The sequence below is a fragment of the Panthera uncia genome (genome assembly GCF_023721935.1).
Source record: "Panthera uncia isolate 11264 chromosome B3 unlocalized genomic scaffold, Puncia_PCG_1.0 HiC_scaffold_1, whole genome shotgun sequence".
NCBI classification, from domain to species: domain Eukaryota; kingdom Metazoa; phylum Chordata; class Mammalia; order Carnivora; family Felidae; genus Panthera; species Panthera uncia.
The window spans coordinates 90,428,036-90,444,569 of NW_026057582.1; the positions used below are offsets into that span (position 1 = coordinate 90,428,036).

The 16,534-nt window shown below is 37.7% G+C and overlaps 1 protein-coding gene across 1 annotated transcript in view; it reads right to left on the bottom strand.

Annotated features, from left to right (window-relative positions):
- Positions 1-16,534, bottom strand: part of SHC4 (SHC adaptor protein 4) — a 129,901-nt gene that overhangs the window by 53,583 nt on the left and 59,784 nt on the right. The window contains exons 3-4 of the mRNA XM_049613605.1: positions 5,146-5,209; positions 1,462-1,581 (exon numbers count right to left, since the gene is read on the bottom strand). Of these exons, the coding sequence (XP_049469562.1) occupies positions 1,462-1,581; positions 5,146-5,209 (184 nt within the window). The remainder of the gene's footprint in view (positions 1-1,461; positions 1,582-5,145; positions 5,210-16,534) is intronic.

The following is a 16,534-nucleotide window of genomic DNA, read 5'->3' on the forward strand; positions in this document are numbered from 1 at the left end:
ACATCCGAAAGACTGAACGATTGCTTCACCTTCCACCTAGATTTGTTGCATCTTCCAAGTACAGCCTCAAATGTTCTGCTCTCGTTATACCAATGGTATCACCTCTCTTAGATAACCAATCAGGGCCCAACGAGACAGAAATCTATTTTGAACTATTTTATATTAAGTATTTTCTTCTGTGGTGGTTTATACTACTGTGCAAGCAATGTATTTTATTCTGCTTTTGAATTTAGAAAATAAAGCAGACCTCAAAACTGCAAGTTTTTGGCAAAAACATTGGAGAAAAAAATGTATATAACTATACATGCATGTTACTGAAAATTTTATGATTCTATGTTTTATGCTTTCCCTGCTAAGTACTGACTTTATGAAAATGTCTCAAGGAAATAGGAAAAATGTTTGAGTAAATAATAATAGGTACTGGGTGACTGGCTCTGTGCTAAGTGATTTACATCAATGGTTTTACTTAATCCTGTATATAATCCAGTGACACATATACTATTGCTAAATCCATCCGCTCAGAAACTATGAATAGGTACTATAATCTCATTTCACTAAGGAAGAAAATTGAGTGGTAGCATAACTTGCTCATTAGTGGCGAAGCCATGATTTCAACCTATATGTAACCTCAAAGCCCGAGAGCCAACTACACATTAAACCTTCCATGAGTCCCTGTTCAACAGTATTCCATACAGTAAAACCTTAAATACTAAGAACCTCGAATCACTACATATTAAACCAAGAAAAATTAGACTCTAACACCCATAAATAATCTGATATGAGGAATTTAGTTTAAAACATAAAAAGCAAGTCAAGAGTACCCTAGTTTAAGGAACACATTTAGCCCAATGCCTGTATATCTTTTATATTTGCTTCAGCAATGCTGTTCTTTGAGAAATAAGGTTCACAATGAGAACTCAGGCACACCATGGCATCACACATCATCAAAGAAGAAGAAACTGTGTTTATGTAATAATATTTTACAAAGCACCTCAAGCTTAAGAGTTGGAAGAAAATGTTTTATGCTTAAATTTCAGTTAGCTAGAATATTAACCCTAACATCACCCTTCCCCTCTGTCCTTCATTTGCACCCCCATCCAACACACAGTCTGTTAGTTCTGATAATGGAATTGCTTTCCCTTTGGGGAGCACGGGTGGAGAGTAATAACTGACTCAAGAATATGAGTTGCCAAATGGTATTTACCAGTTATTTGCACCTTAGTTCCTATTACAAAGCCAATTAAGTTGAGGCAAGTACACAAGCAGTTAAATGCAGTGATGAGTTTGTAATACTGTTGTTCTAATTATTGTTATTCACAAATCTTTGGCAGATTTTTTCCCCTTGTGCCTTAACTAAATTTTAAGCACACTTTGTCTGAAACTTTATTTTCTTTATCATGCCCAGGTTCTTCTAGAAAAATAGATGATACGTTAAGCTATAAATGACATTCATGATCTTACCTGTTGGTTGTCAATATTCATCAACGTGAGGCTGCATGTTGAGATGGTCAGTTTAATATTCATTCCCGAAAACTGAAGATTACTTTTGCCAAGAACTGTTGATAGGAACTTAACTGGAGGCTTTAAAAATAGCAAAACAATACTCAGAGTTAAGGATTTTGTTACAGGAGAATATTAATTTTTTAAGTGTTAAAAATAGGTCAAAACACACACTCTTCCTATTATACTTTACACAAGTCAAATGAGATGGAATGCTTTATTTTTTTTTTTAATTTTTTTTTAACGTTTATTTATTTTTGAGACAGAGAGAGACAGAGCATGAACGGGGGAGGGGCAGAGAGAGAGGGAGACACAGAATCGGAAGCAGGCTCCAGGCTCTGAGCCATCAGCCCAGAGCCCAACGCGGGGCTCGAACTCACGGACCGCGAGATCGTGACCTGAGCTGAAGTCGGACGCTTAACCGACTGAGCCACCCAGGCGCCCCGGAATGCTTTATTTTGATGAAAACATTAAAAAAATTGGAATGCAGCAAATTCTTTAGTAAGCAGTGAAATCTGAGCCCTCAGAACTTTTCTCATATATTCCCTTCTCCCCAAGTGTTGGGAGTAGGGCCTGCTTTATATAAAAGGAATTCCTGTGAGAGTTTGGGCTAGCTGAACTCCCCAGTCCTTTTGAAAACCAGAAGTCTAAAAAAAGAAAAAGTTGCTGGATTTTTTTGTGATAATTTATAAAAGTACAAAAAACATTCATATCAAATATATGGGACACAGTGAGAGTGATGCTTTGGGGGAGCATAATATATAACTATAAACACTTACATTAAAAAAGAAGATGCCAAATCAAGAACCTAACTTTACAACTTAAGGAATTCAAAAAAAGAACAAATTAAACCCAAAGTTAGCAGAATAAAGGAAATAATAAAGATTAGAGCAGAGATCAATGGCACAGAGACTAGAAAATAGAGAAAATCAATGAAACCAAAAGTTAGTTCTTCAAAAAGTTCAACAAAATTGACCAACCTTTTATATATATGGGCTAAGAAAAAAAGAAAGAAGATTCACATCACTAAAATCAGGAGCAAAAGTGGGGTGGGGATGCAACTACCAATTCAATAGAAACAAAAAGGATTATAAGAGAGTATTATGAACAACTGCATATCAACAAAGTGGATTCCCTAGATGAAATGGACAAATTCCTAGAAACATTAAAGCAATTAAGACTCAATCATGGAGAAATAGAAAATCTAGATAAACCTATAACTAGTAAACAACAACAATAACAGAAAATAACAAGTGTTAGAATGTGGAGAAATTGAAATCCTTGTGCACTATTGGTAGGAATGTACAAGAGTACAATTGCTTTGGAAAACAGTATGGCAGTTCCCAGTTCCTCAAAAAATTAAAAATAAAATTACCATATGACCTAGCATTCTACTTCTTGTTATACACCCAAAAGAACTTAAAGCAGGGACTTGAACAGGTATTGGTATATCCATATTCATAACAGTGTTATTCACAATAGCTAAAACATGGAAAAAACTTAAGTATCCATCAACAAATGAATGGATAAGCAAAATGTGGTACACACGCACAATGGAATATTATTCAGCCTTACAAAGGGAGGGAATTCTGACACATGCTATAGTATGGATGAATCCTGAGGACATTATGTGAAGTGAAAATAATCCAGTCACAAAAAGACAAATATGTATGAGTCCACTTATAGGAGGTACTTAGAGTAGTTAACATCATAGAGATGGAAAGTAGAACGGTGGCTGTCAGGGCTGAAGAAATGGGGACTAGGAAGTCATTGTTTAATGTATATAGAGTTTCAGTTCTACAAAATGGAAAGAGTTATGGGGATGGATAGGGGTGATGGTTGTTCAACAATGTGAATGTATGTAATATCACTGAGCTGTATATTTAAAAATGGTTAAGGGCGCCTGGGTGGCTCAGTCGGTTAAGCGTCCGACTTCGGCTCAGGTCACGATCTCGCGGTCCATGAGTTCGAGCCCCGCATCGGGCTCTGTGCTGACAGCTGAGAGCCTGGAGCCTGTTTCAGATTCTGTGTCTCCCTCTCTCTCTCTGACCCTCCCCCGTTCATGCTCTGTCTCTCTCTGTCTCAAAAATAAATAAATGTTAAAAAAAAAAATTTAAAAAAATGGTTAAAATGGTAAATTTTATGTTACACATATTTTACCAAATGTTTTAAATTAGGAGGAAAAAGAGTATAAAAACATAGTGCATAGAACAGTCCCTGGCATGTAGTAAGTATGCAGTAAGTGCTAGCTATCAAAGGAAATTAACTCAAGATTTTTTTTTTCTTTCCATGTGTACTTTCTGGAAACATGATAGCCCCGTTTGTTTTGTTTTATTTTGTTTTGGGGAGTAGACTCCCCATTTCTGAAATGAGAAAGTCTTAAATGATTGAGGCTATTTGTTGGGATCATGCAACAACAACAAAAAGTATCCTATTTGCAGAGGTTATGAGAGGCAGGAGGAGGCCAGAGGCTACTTTGGGGCCATGGGTTTTGTCAAAGTAACTAGTAATAGGGAACTCTAATAGAATTCAAAGTCCACTTACTAACACTTAGTGTTTCCCATGCCATGTGGCTCATCTGAATCACTCTGGATGACACTGGGTTCGGCCCTATGCAAACTAGTGAAGAATAATAAAGAATGAGGCAGGCGGGTGTGGAAATAAAGCACTAAGCTGGAAATACGAAGACCTGGCTTCTGTAGTTGGCTCTAAACTTCATCATCCTAGTGACTCAAGGCAAATCTCTCCTCTGAGACAGTTTAGTATCTGGCAAAATGGGAGGGTTGGACTGGAAAATCTCTAAACATTCCTTCTCTCTTAAACAATCTACAATTCTATGATTTATATAGATATCTTAAGAAACTTTGCACCTCTCCTTTGGACATTCCAAAACAACTAAATGTTCTGGGTTGGCAATAATTCTATCTACCATTAGAGTTGAAAGCCTAATGTACGCCCAAACACTGTGTAGACATCATTTTATTTAATTCTACACAACTCAATCAAGTAAGTGCTATTTTCTCCCACTTTACAGATGAGGAAACCAATGATCCAAAAGGTGAAGTGACTTGTCCAAGATCACATAGTAGGTGGCAGAGGCAGGATTTAAACCTATGTAACATCAAATCTTTTGCTTTCTTTCAGCATGAAAATCTCCTACTCACGCGTTATTATCTCATCTCTACTACCACCCGCATTTCCATCTGAAAATAGGCTAAGGAATCTAAAAATTCTAAAATGTTAAAATGAAGAATAGATACATTATAAAGTATTGAAAATTGGAAGATGCCAAACTGGTCATCCAGTTCAACTTAACTTTACAGGAACAAAAATGGGGTCTCAGAGAGATGAGATACCATGCTCAAAGGTGAGTAAACACCCAGGCCTGGAACCCAGAATTTTTTACTTGAAACCCAGGTACTTTCTTCATTCTGTCACCCCAGGCATCACCATTTCGGACAGTGTCAGTCAAGTCAGAAAAACTTGAGAGATAAAAACAACTTTCAGTGCATCTCTGATCATGCAACTGATAAAGGCCATTCTGGACCTTAGCTCATATAGTAGAATGAACTAACAACTATTTTGATATTCTCTTCCCCATAGTTAGGGAAACATAAAACAAGGAGAAACCACACCAATATTTACCTTTCGCTTTTTAACGGCTCCATTTGCCCCAGAGACAGCTTCACACAGGCGACTTATTGCTTCCCTGCAGAACAGAAACCATATAAAGACTTAGCACACTATCTAACACGCAGTAAATGTTCAACAAATGTTAGCAATATTATGAACAAAATGTGCACACACATAATGGTGAGTCTGACATAAATGACTCTCTCCTACTCCTACCCTTATGCTGAAAAAAATCACTTTGCAATAAGGAATCCTATTATTTACCTTCTTCATCTCTTTTTTCCTTGGCTTTTCAGATTTGGTTTTTAGCAATGTTGATTTTTAACCAAAAAGGAGGAGTGGAACTTAGTTGTCTGGGAATACTTCACAGTTTTGCTTTTAGCAAAATCCTCTCTGTGGTGTTATGGATAAAAAGCTTCCTAGTATCTCAGCACCAAAGACAATTAAATACAAAAGAATCTGACACTAGAGGAAGTTTAAAGGGACTGGGAGAGAATTGAACTTCAAGGTGGTCTCAAATGGAGCCTTATTGACTGAGATACTGCTACAAGCCATTGAGCTTTCATGTAATTTCGCAGAAGAAATGAAAATCAATAACAAATTTCCTCCTTTGCTTTTTTTTTTTTTTTTTTTTTTTTGCCCTTACTCTATATTGCATTTCGTGAGAGAAAGGCACCGCTAAAATACGTAGTTGTTCCTTAATGGAAGTGGTGAACAACCTGCCACCCTCCTCTCCAGAAATGCAGTTAGAACTAAAAGCTTTTGTCTCTGGAACTCAGCATTCCGAACAGCCCAAGCTTTCACTCAGCGTAATCTGAACCATAACCTCCTATCTTTCAACACATATATTAAACTTTTCACAAAGCACATCTCTAAGCTCTTTCCTGGATTCACCGGAAATCATTGTTTAAATTAGTTAACTGTATTAGTACACACACACATATGACCACCTGCAACATTGTATTAGTTTTTATATATATTTCCTGAAAATATTTTTTTGAGATGTTTTTGATTCCTAAGGAGGGGAGGAACACGCAGAGGAATGCAGCCCCATTAAAGAAATCTATCTCCCTCTCTATCTAGAGAGATATATAGATACAGACACAATACAGACATATAGATATAGTAACGTGGATCTATGTCCTCAATGTTCTAGTAGATATATTGGAAAAATAAGTAGAATTCCAGAGACTCTAGGCATTGTTTTGGATTTATAATTTATATTTTAGTTCAGATTTTTTTTTCTGGATAGATGAAATTCTTCTCTAAAGTATTCTCTTGTCTGATTTTTGCATAATTACCTACAACCAATACATAGAATGGCTTTTTGGTTTAGCGTATTTTCTCAGGATTTTGTATCTATGGTTTCTGTAGGATTCCAACCTTTGTTCTCTGGATGAAATAGAAGGACCGCTCAGAGAGTCAGACTCTTTTGTTTGGTTGGCTGATTGATGTTTGAGTCACCTTAATGATTATTCAATCATTGATGAGACACATAATAATTAATCTGAACTAGCCTCTGGTGTTGCCAAAATGACATGTCCAGGCACCTATGTTGTTGATATTTAATAAAAGGCGGTTATGAAAAAGGTATCAGATCCTTTACTCCTTTACTCCATGAGAGCCAAATGAGGTGCTTTGGTCTAAAAAGCTCCTTGTAAATGGTTTGAAATAAAAGTAGAGACAAAGGTGGACATTGATACTGACAAGTATAACCACAGTTATTATTAGTTGTTACTTTTATATAGCACCTCCTAGTTTCACAAAGTGCTTTCCCAGGCATTGTTCTCTTGATTCTCATACAGTTGATATCATCTAACAAAAAGTAAAGTTTTAAATGGGAATTAAAAGGAATGCTTTGTAGCATGAGTGCCTGTCAAGGACAGTTTGGAAGGATGAACCTTCCTGGCAGAGCGGAGTTTGGAAATTCCAGAGAGGGAAGAGCATGCGTAACAGCACGAAAGTATAAATTATCATATGAGGGAAAGTACAAGTAGTTTGATATTGATGCAGCATAGAGTATGGAAAAACAAGAATGAATAAGAGCTGAGAGATGGGATTAGAGTCTGAAAACTTTTTCTGTAAAGGGCCAAATGAGGGGCACCTGGGTGGCTCAGTGGGTTAAGCGTCTGACTTCAGCTCAGGTCACAATCTCACGGTCCGTGAGTTCAAGCCCCGCGTCGGGCTCTGGGCTGATGGCTCAGAGCCTGGAGTCTGCTTCTGATTCTGTGTCTCCCTCTCTCTCTGCCCCTCCCCCGCTCATGCTCTGTCTCTCCCTGTCTCAAAAAAAAAAAAAAATAAACGTTAAAAAAAATTTTTAAAAATAAAAAAATAAAGGGCCAAATGATAAATATTTTAGACTTTTCTCTGCTACAACTACTCAACTCTGCATTATAACTCAAAAGCAGTAAGAGACAATATGTAAACAAATGAGCATGGCTATGTTCCAATAAAACTATTTCTAAAAGCAGGCAGTTGGCTATTTTTAGCCCAAGGGCCATAGTGTGCCAACCCCCAGACCAGATAATTCATACAAAAGAGATAGAAATAGTTCAATTTTTAAAAATCGGAAAATGTTCACATTCATTACAACTTTAAAATTGAAAATTAATACAACTACAAGATACTCACTTCACTGTCATTAAGTTAGCAAAAAAGAAAATGACAAATGCACTGTTGGGGAAGATGGGGAAAATTCCACGTCAGGCATACTTATCCATGCTGGGGGCCCTGATTAGTATTGATACGATCTCTCTAGAGAGTGATTTGGTAAAAGATGATAAATCTCTTAATATTTATCAGAGCTTTTGACAAGGGGAGGAGAATTTGTATCGAAATAGTATTGAGTATGTATATAGAATACATATTTATTTTAGAATAAAAAACCAACTCCATAGCTTGTGATATGGAATTTATCAATATAAATATTCCCACTTGGACTGTTAAGTATGAAGACTATAGAAATAAGGGGAGTCTATATAAATTAGTGGGCCAAGGGGCGCCTGGGTGGCTTAGTCGGTTAAGCGTCCGACTTCAACTCAGGTCACGAACTCGCAGTCCATGAGTTCGAGCCCCGTGTCAGGCTCTGGGCTGATGGCTCAGAGCCTGGAGCCTGCTTCCGATTCTGTGTTCCCTCTCTCTCTGCCCCTCCCCTGTTCATGCTCTGTCTCTCTCTGTGTCAAAAATAAATAAATGTTAAAAACATTTTTTTTTAAAAATTAGTGGGCCAAAAGTAGAACTTGGAATGGCATATACACATTGGTAGCTACATAAAATTAATTCTGTCTAAATAGTGATATAGAAAGAGCTTATAAACAATGACTTGGTTTAGGTGTTTTTTGTATATGTGGTTTGTTGTTTCCTATTTTTATTCTATTGATATTTATATGTCAACAATGTAAACAATGTTATGTTTTCCCTTCACTGTGCAGTTGATTGAGTAAATAAAAATATTAAAAGAATGCAAAGTAAGTTTCTCAGCAGGATTTTTGCTCATCTGCTGTCAAAATGTGAGGGCATGTCAAAGGTGTCCCAATGAAGGGGCCCCTGGGTGGCTCAGCTGATTGAGCATCCAACTTCAGCTCAGGTCATGGTCTCACCGCTTGTGAGTTTGAGCCCCGTGTTGGGCTCTGTACTGACAGCTTGAAGCCTGGAACCTGCTTTGTCTCCGTCTCTCTGCCTCTCCTCTGCTTGAGCGCGCACTCTCTCTCTCTCAAAAATTAATAAACATTTAAAAAATTAAAAAATATATATATGTCCCAATGAAGAGGCAACACAGCCTTTCTCTCTTTTGCCAACACCCACAGAGAGATGGATCAATGTACATGTCACAGATAAATAAAAGATCTTTATTTGTATCTCTGTCCCATTCCAGCTTAACCTTTAACTCCTCCATCTTTATGACTGCTAAATCCAGATTTATTTTTTCAGTTTATTTGGTAGACTTCCTTGTTTCCATTCCCCAAAGTTTCATAAAGAAGAAAAATCTTGACCGGTTTTAGCAACGCTTTTACAGTAGAAGCCCCTTCCTTTATTTTTTATTTTTTTTTCAATATATGAAATTTATTGTCAAATTGGTTTCCATACAACACCCAGTGCTCATCCCAAAAGGTGCCCTCCTCAATACCCATCACCCACCCTCCCCTCCCTCCCACCCCCCATCAACCCTCAGTTTGTTCTCAGTTTTTAACAGTCTCTTACACTTTGGCTCTCTCCCACTCTAACCTCTTTTTTTTTTTTTTTCCTTCCCTCCCCCATGGGTTTCTGTTAAGTTTCTCAGGATCCACATAAGAGTGAAACCATATGGTATCTGTCTTTCTCTGTATGGCTTATTTCACTTAGCATCACACTCTCCAGTTCCATCCATGTTGCTACAAAAGGCCATATTTCATTCTTTCTCATTGCCACGTAATATTCCATTGTGTATATAAACCACAATTTTTTTATCCATTCATCAGTTGATGGACACTTAGGCAAAAATTCTCAATAAGATACTAGCAAATAGAATTCAACAGCATATAAAAAGAATTATTCACCATGATCAAGTGGGATTCATTCCTGGGATGCAGGGCTGGTTCAACATTCGCAAATCAATCAACGTGATACATCACATTAATAAAAGAAAAGATAAGAACCATATGATCCTGTCAATCGATGCAGAAAAGGCCTTTGACAAAATCCAGCACCCTTTCTTAATAAAAACCCTTGAGAAAGTTGGGATAGAAGGAACATACTTAAACATCATAAAAGCCATTTATGAAAAGCCCACAGCTAACATCATCCTCAATGGGGAAAAACTGAGAGCTTTTTCCCTGAGATCAGGAACACGACAGGGATGCCCACTCTCACCGCTGTTGTTTAACATAGTGTTGGAAGTTCTAGCATCAGCAATCAGACAACAAAAGGAAATCAAAGGCATCAAAATTGGCAAAGCCCCTTCCTTTAGAATGATACACAATGCCATCTCAGGGAACCTGGGTTTTAATGAAGGAACATCTCCTATCTATACAGGCAGGCCATAAGTACCTTATGTACATCACCTCATTTCTTCTTAACAATGTCATTTCAAGATAGCTATTTTATATCCATCTTACAAATGAGGAAACAAAAGCGTACAGAATTTAAATAACTGCTTCTGAATAATGCAGCTAAGAGTAGGAGAGGCAGAATACAAACCCAGGTCTGAATTCAAAACCTACACTCATTCAGGGAATAACCATACTGCCATGTGCACGAAAGGGAGGGAATCCCACACTCCCAGGACCAGGAAAACAATACTGGTCCTTCTCTTGCTCACTCCCCCAAATGCAGTGGCGGGGGGGGGGGGGGAGCTTTTTGGCCAATCCTTACTCCAATGTAACTGGGGTAAACTAGCAAGGGACTAGTGCAAAGTGGCAGGGGTCAATTCCAGAAAAAGCCCAAAGGGATAACCCTAGCCCTTTCTCAGCCATTGTTTTCTATACATTGGCTGTTATCTCCTCATGGAAGAAAAGAGCACCCAGAACCCAGCTGTGTGCCCATGTGGGCAAGCATGCTCGTGTATGCCTGGGCACACTCACTCAGATTTTAAAGTCAGAAGCACTACAAAAAAAAAAAAAAAAAAAAAAAAAAAAAAGTACAGGCCAATATCCCTGATGAACATAGGTGCAAAAATCTTCAACAATATATTAGCAAACCAAATTCAACAATACATTTAAAGGATCATATGTTACTATCAAGTGAGATTTATTCCAGGATGTAAAGGTGGCTCAGCATGTGCAAATCAACCAACATGATGCTCCACATTAACAAAATGAAGGAAAGAAATCATATGATCTTCTCAATAGACACGGAAAAAGCATTTTACAAAATTCAACATCCATTTATGATTTAAAAAAAAACAAACTGTCAACAAATTGGGTATAGAAAGAACACACCTCAACATAATAAAGGCCAATGACAAACCCGCAGCTATTATCATACTCAATGGTGAAAAGCTGAAAACTTTTCCTTGAAGATTAGGAAGAGCATAAGGATACCTACTCTCCCCACTTGGTTCAACATAGTACTGGAAGTCCTGGCCAGAGCAATTAGGCAAAAACCAATAATAAAAAAAAGAAGTTAAAAACATCTAAACTGGAAAGGAAGAGGTAAAACTATCACCATTTTCAGATGACATGAAATTTTAGATAGAAGACCCTAAAGACTCTACCAAAAACTATTAGGACTAATAAGTTAATTCGGTAAAGTTGCAGGATATAAAAGTAATATACAGAAATCTGTTTCATTTCTATACACTCATAATGAACTATCAAAAAGAGAAATCAAGAAAAAAATCTCCTAAAATCAACAAGAAACAACAGGTGCTTGGCAAGGATGTGGAGAAAAAGGCACCCTTGTGCACTGTTGGTGGGAATGCAAACTGGTGCAGCCACTGTGGAAAACAATGTGAAGACTCCTCAAAAATTTAAAAATAGAACTACCCTACCTTCCAGCAATCACATTATTGGGTATTTACCCAAAGAATACAAAAACGCAAATTCAAAGGGACACATGCACCCCTATGTTTACTGTAGCATTATTAAAATAGCCAAGATATGGAAACAGCCCAAAGGTCCACTGATTGATGAATGAATAAAGAAGATGTGGTATATATACACAATGGAATATTTTTCAGCCATAAAAGAGAATGAGATCTTGCCATTTACAATGATGTGGATGGAGTTAGAGAGTATAATGCTAAGCAAAATGAGTCAGTCAGAGAAAGACAAATAACATATAATTTCACTCATGTGTGTTATTTAAGAAACAAAACAAGTGAGCAAAGGGGAAAAAAAAGAAAGAGAGAAACTAAGAAATAGACTCTTAACTTTAGAGAACAAACTGATAGTTACCAGAGTGGAGATGGGTGAAATAGATGATGGAGATTAAGGAGGGCACTTGCTATGATGAGCATTAGGTGTTTTATGGAAGTGTGGAATCACTATACTGTGTCCCTGTATCTAATATAACACCATATTTTAACTAACTGTAATTAAAATAAAAACTGAAAAATAAAAAAAAAGAATCCCACTTTCAATCACACCAAAAATAATAAATAGGAATAAATATAACCAAGGAGGTGAGAGACCTGTACACTAAGAAGTCTAAGACACTTTTGTGTCTTAGATTCTAAAATGAAAGAAATTGAAGAAAACAAAGAAAACACACATAAATGGAGAGATATTCCATACTTATGTATCAGAAGAATTTATATTGTTAAAATGTCCATAGAAACCAAAGTAATCTAGACATTCAATGCAATCCCTATCAAAATTCCATGGCATTTGTCACAAAACTAGAACAAATAATTCTTAAATTTATGTAGTACTACAAAGACCCTGAATAGATAAAATAATCTTAAGAAAGAAAAACAAAGCTGGAGGTATGATGCTTCCTGACTTTAAACTGTAGTACAAAGCTATAGTAATTATAACAGTAAGATACTGGCATAAAAACAGACACATAGATCAATGGAATAGAATAGAGGGCCTGGAAATAAACATATGCATATACGGGCAATTAATTTATGACAAAGGAGGCAAGAATATACAATGAAGAAAAGACAGTCTCTTCAATAAATGATGTGGGGAAAACTGGACAGCAACATGGAAAAGAATGAAACTACACAACTATTTTACCCCATACACAAAAATTAATTCAAAATGGATTAAAGACCTGAAACCATAAAACTCCTATAAGAAAACATAAGCTCCTTGCTGAATCTAAGGCAAGGAAAACAAAAGTAAAAATAAATGGGACTACATAGGATTAAAAGCCACTGCATAGTATAAGAAACCACCAACAAAATGAAAAGGCAGCCTACTAAATGAGAGAAGATATTTACTAATCATATACCAGTAATGGGTTAATACCCAAAATATATAAAGAACTCCTACAACCCAATAACAAAAAACAAACAATACAATTAAAAATGGGCAGAGGATCTGAATAAACAATTTTCAAAAGAGACATCCAGATGGCCAACAGACACATGAAAAGAGGCTCAACATCACACTTTATATCAGGGAAATGTAAATCAAAACCACAATGAGATATTACCTCACACCCTTCAGAATGGCTATTTTCAAAAAGACAAGAAATAGGGGTGCCTGGGTGGCTCAGTCGGTTGGGCGTCCGACTTCGGCTCAGGTCATGATCTCACAGTTCGTGGGTTCGAGCCCCACGTTGGGCTCTGTGCTGACGGCTCAGAGCCTGGGGCCTGTTTCAGATTCTGTGTCTCCCTCTCTCTCTGCCCCTCCCCTGTTCACGTTCTGCCTCTGTCTCAAGAATAAATTAAAAAAAAAAAAAATTTTTTTTAAATTTAAAAAAAAGACAAGAAATAATAATTATTAGAAAGGGTATAGAGAAAAGGAAATCCTTATACACTGTTAGTGGGAATGTAAATTGGTACAGTCACTGTGGAAAACAGTATGGAGGTTCCTCAAAAAATTTAAAATAGAAATACCATATAATCCGGCAAATCCACTACTGGGTATCTATCAGAAGAAAACAAAACACTAATTTGAAAAGATATATGCACCCCTAGGTTCATTGCAGCATTACTTACAATAGCCAAGATATGGAAACAACCTGTGTCCATCGATGGACAAATGGACAAAGAAGATGTCTCTCTCCCTCTCTCCCTCTCTCTGTGTACACAGACAATGAAATACTTTTGCCATAAAAAGAATGAAATCTTGCCATTTGTGACAACATGGATGGACCTTGAGGGCATTATGCTAAGTGAAATAATTTAGAACAGAAAAGGCAAATACAATACTGAGTGATTTCACAAAACAAAACCCAGACTCACAGATACAGAGAACAGATTGGAGATTGCCAGAGGGGAGGGGCTCAGAAGGGGGGGGGGGGATGGGTAAAGGGGATCAAGATGAAAGAACTTCAGTTATAAAATAATTAAGTCATGAGATGTACTATATGGCACGGGGACTATAGTCAATAATATTGTGTTAAATTTGTATAGTGGCAGATGGTAGCTAGACTCATTGTGGTGATCATTTCACAACATACTCAAATGACCAATCACTATGCTGTACGCCTGATACTAATATAATACTGTATTAAACTCCTTTTAAAAAAAGGAGTTCTAAAGTCGGTCAAGGCATGTGGAAGCATTACAGACTCTGAAAATCTCTGGATATACAACTCTGCTCAAAAGAAAAAAGGAGAAACTTGTGCCTATGAACTTGCTTTTAAAAAGTGGCGATGGGGTGCCTGGGTGGCTCATTTGGTTAAGAGTCCAACTTCAGCTCAGGTGGTGATTTCATAGTTCCAGAGTTTGAGCCCTGCATCGGGTACTCTGCGGTCAGCACAGAGTCTGCATGAGATCCTCTGTCCCCCTTTCCCCTGTCCCTCCCCCACTCGTGGGTGCCCTTGCACGTGCGTGTGCTCTCTCTCTCTCTCTCTCTCTCTCTCTCTCAAAAATAAATAAACATTAAAAACAAAACAAGAAGTGGTGATATTATACATCGGTGTTGATAGTAGCTTTACTCACAATAGCTAAAACACGGAAGCAACCCAAGCGTCCGTGAATGGATGAATAGATAAGCAAAATGTTGTATATACATGCAGTGGAATACTATTCCTTAAAAATGAAGGCAATTCTGCAGTATGCTACAACATGGGTGAAACTTAAGGACCTCATGCATGCTATGTGAAATAAGCCAGTCGCAAACATACAAATACTAAGTGATTCCACTTCCACCAGCTACTTAGAGTAGTCAGATTCACAAAGACAGAAAGTGGAATGGTGGTTGCCAGGGCCTAGGGGAAGAGGGACTAGGGAGGACTTGTTTAATGGGTATAGAGTTTCGGTTTTGCAAGATGAAAAGAATTATGGGGTTGGCTGGTAGTGATGGCCGCACAACAATGTGAATGTATTTAATAAGACTGAACTGTACACTTAAAAAATGGTTAATATGCTATATTTTATGTTATGTGTATTTTACCACAATAAAAAAGAAAAAATACAAAGTGGTTATTATTATTATTATTATTATTATTATTTTGGATTTGAGACTCCAAAGAGTCACAGGCTCTCTCTCCAATGAGAGGTCTGTTTGTACAAAATTTTCTATTCAATTTTAGGAGATCCTCCCTCCCTCCCCCCGCCCTCCCCCCCACTCCACTACCCAGAAAACCGTCTGTGGGGCTCTTGGGACTCCACAGATCCCAGGCTAAGAACCACTGCTTTAAAATAACCTCTCAAATTCTGCTTTCTCGGCTGCTATCAGTGTTAACAAATCTCCCGAAACCCAGCCAGGGAAGACAGATAGATGGTTGCATTTTGTTGCCTTTCTTCACAAAGATCTTTTCTTTCCCTCAGACTAGGACCAAGAGATTAGCTGTAACATTTTCAAAAACAAATAGTACTTTCAATGCTCTTCTGGAGTTTCAGCCACACCCTCAGACACTTTACAAATGCAGAGGAAAAAGAAAACAGAGCCCAGAAGTGGGGATTTCCTCACAGGGCTGGGGGTGTCCCCACCACCCCAGCTGCCTATGAAGCCGGCATTTCTACACAACCCTTTTGGAGCTGACTGGTCATGAGGCACTCTCCAGCTAGCAAACATTCAGCAAATGTCCTCTCTTGGAGAAGCAGAATTTTCAGAGTTTTAATGGCTCAAGATTTCCATCCTGGGAGCCTGCACTAGAAAGAGGCAGAAACGCCCCACAGCACCAACAGTGGCCACTTTGTTTATTGTTTTGCCACATGAGAGAGAAGGGGAGAGAAGTGGGCTGATGTAAGAGAATGAGAATGCCGTTGAAGATTTGCTTTTAAGCATTTAAAACCCTGCCTACGCCATAAGTCCAAAAACAGATATTTTGTCTGTCTCAACAGAGTGCAAACTAATCATCCAAACAAAGCCACCTTTCTTCATCAACCCTTGGCCACTACAGTACTTAAGTTATAATTTTTCTGTGTCTTTAACCCTTAAACAGTTAAGCTCTTCTGGAAGCAAAGTTGTCTAACCCCCCTTGTTATAGGTTTGGAAGGCAATATCACAATCCAAGACAAAGTAGAGTGTTTGATAGAGGGACCGTTTGTCGGACAGACTGTTTCTACTAAATGTCAAAATGCAGCTCTTCAGTAAATAGGAAAGCCAGCAAATGTGTAACATGAAACCAGGCAAAAGGCCCAGTGGGTTTGAGGCAACTCTCCCCATCTCCTGCCCCCACCCCCTGCCACATACAGAATGAAGGAATGGATTCAATTTTGTCCAGGCAAATAGAAATGAGAATAAATTTTAATCACACCAAAAACCTCCCCTAAACAAAACACAAAAATAATGGGGCAAAACAAAGTCACCTATATTTCCCAAGGTACTTTCCTTAAAGAAAGCAGTTAACAACGTCGAAG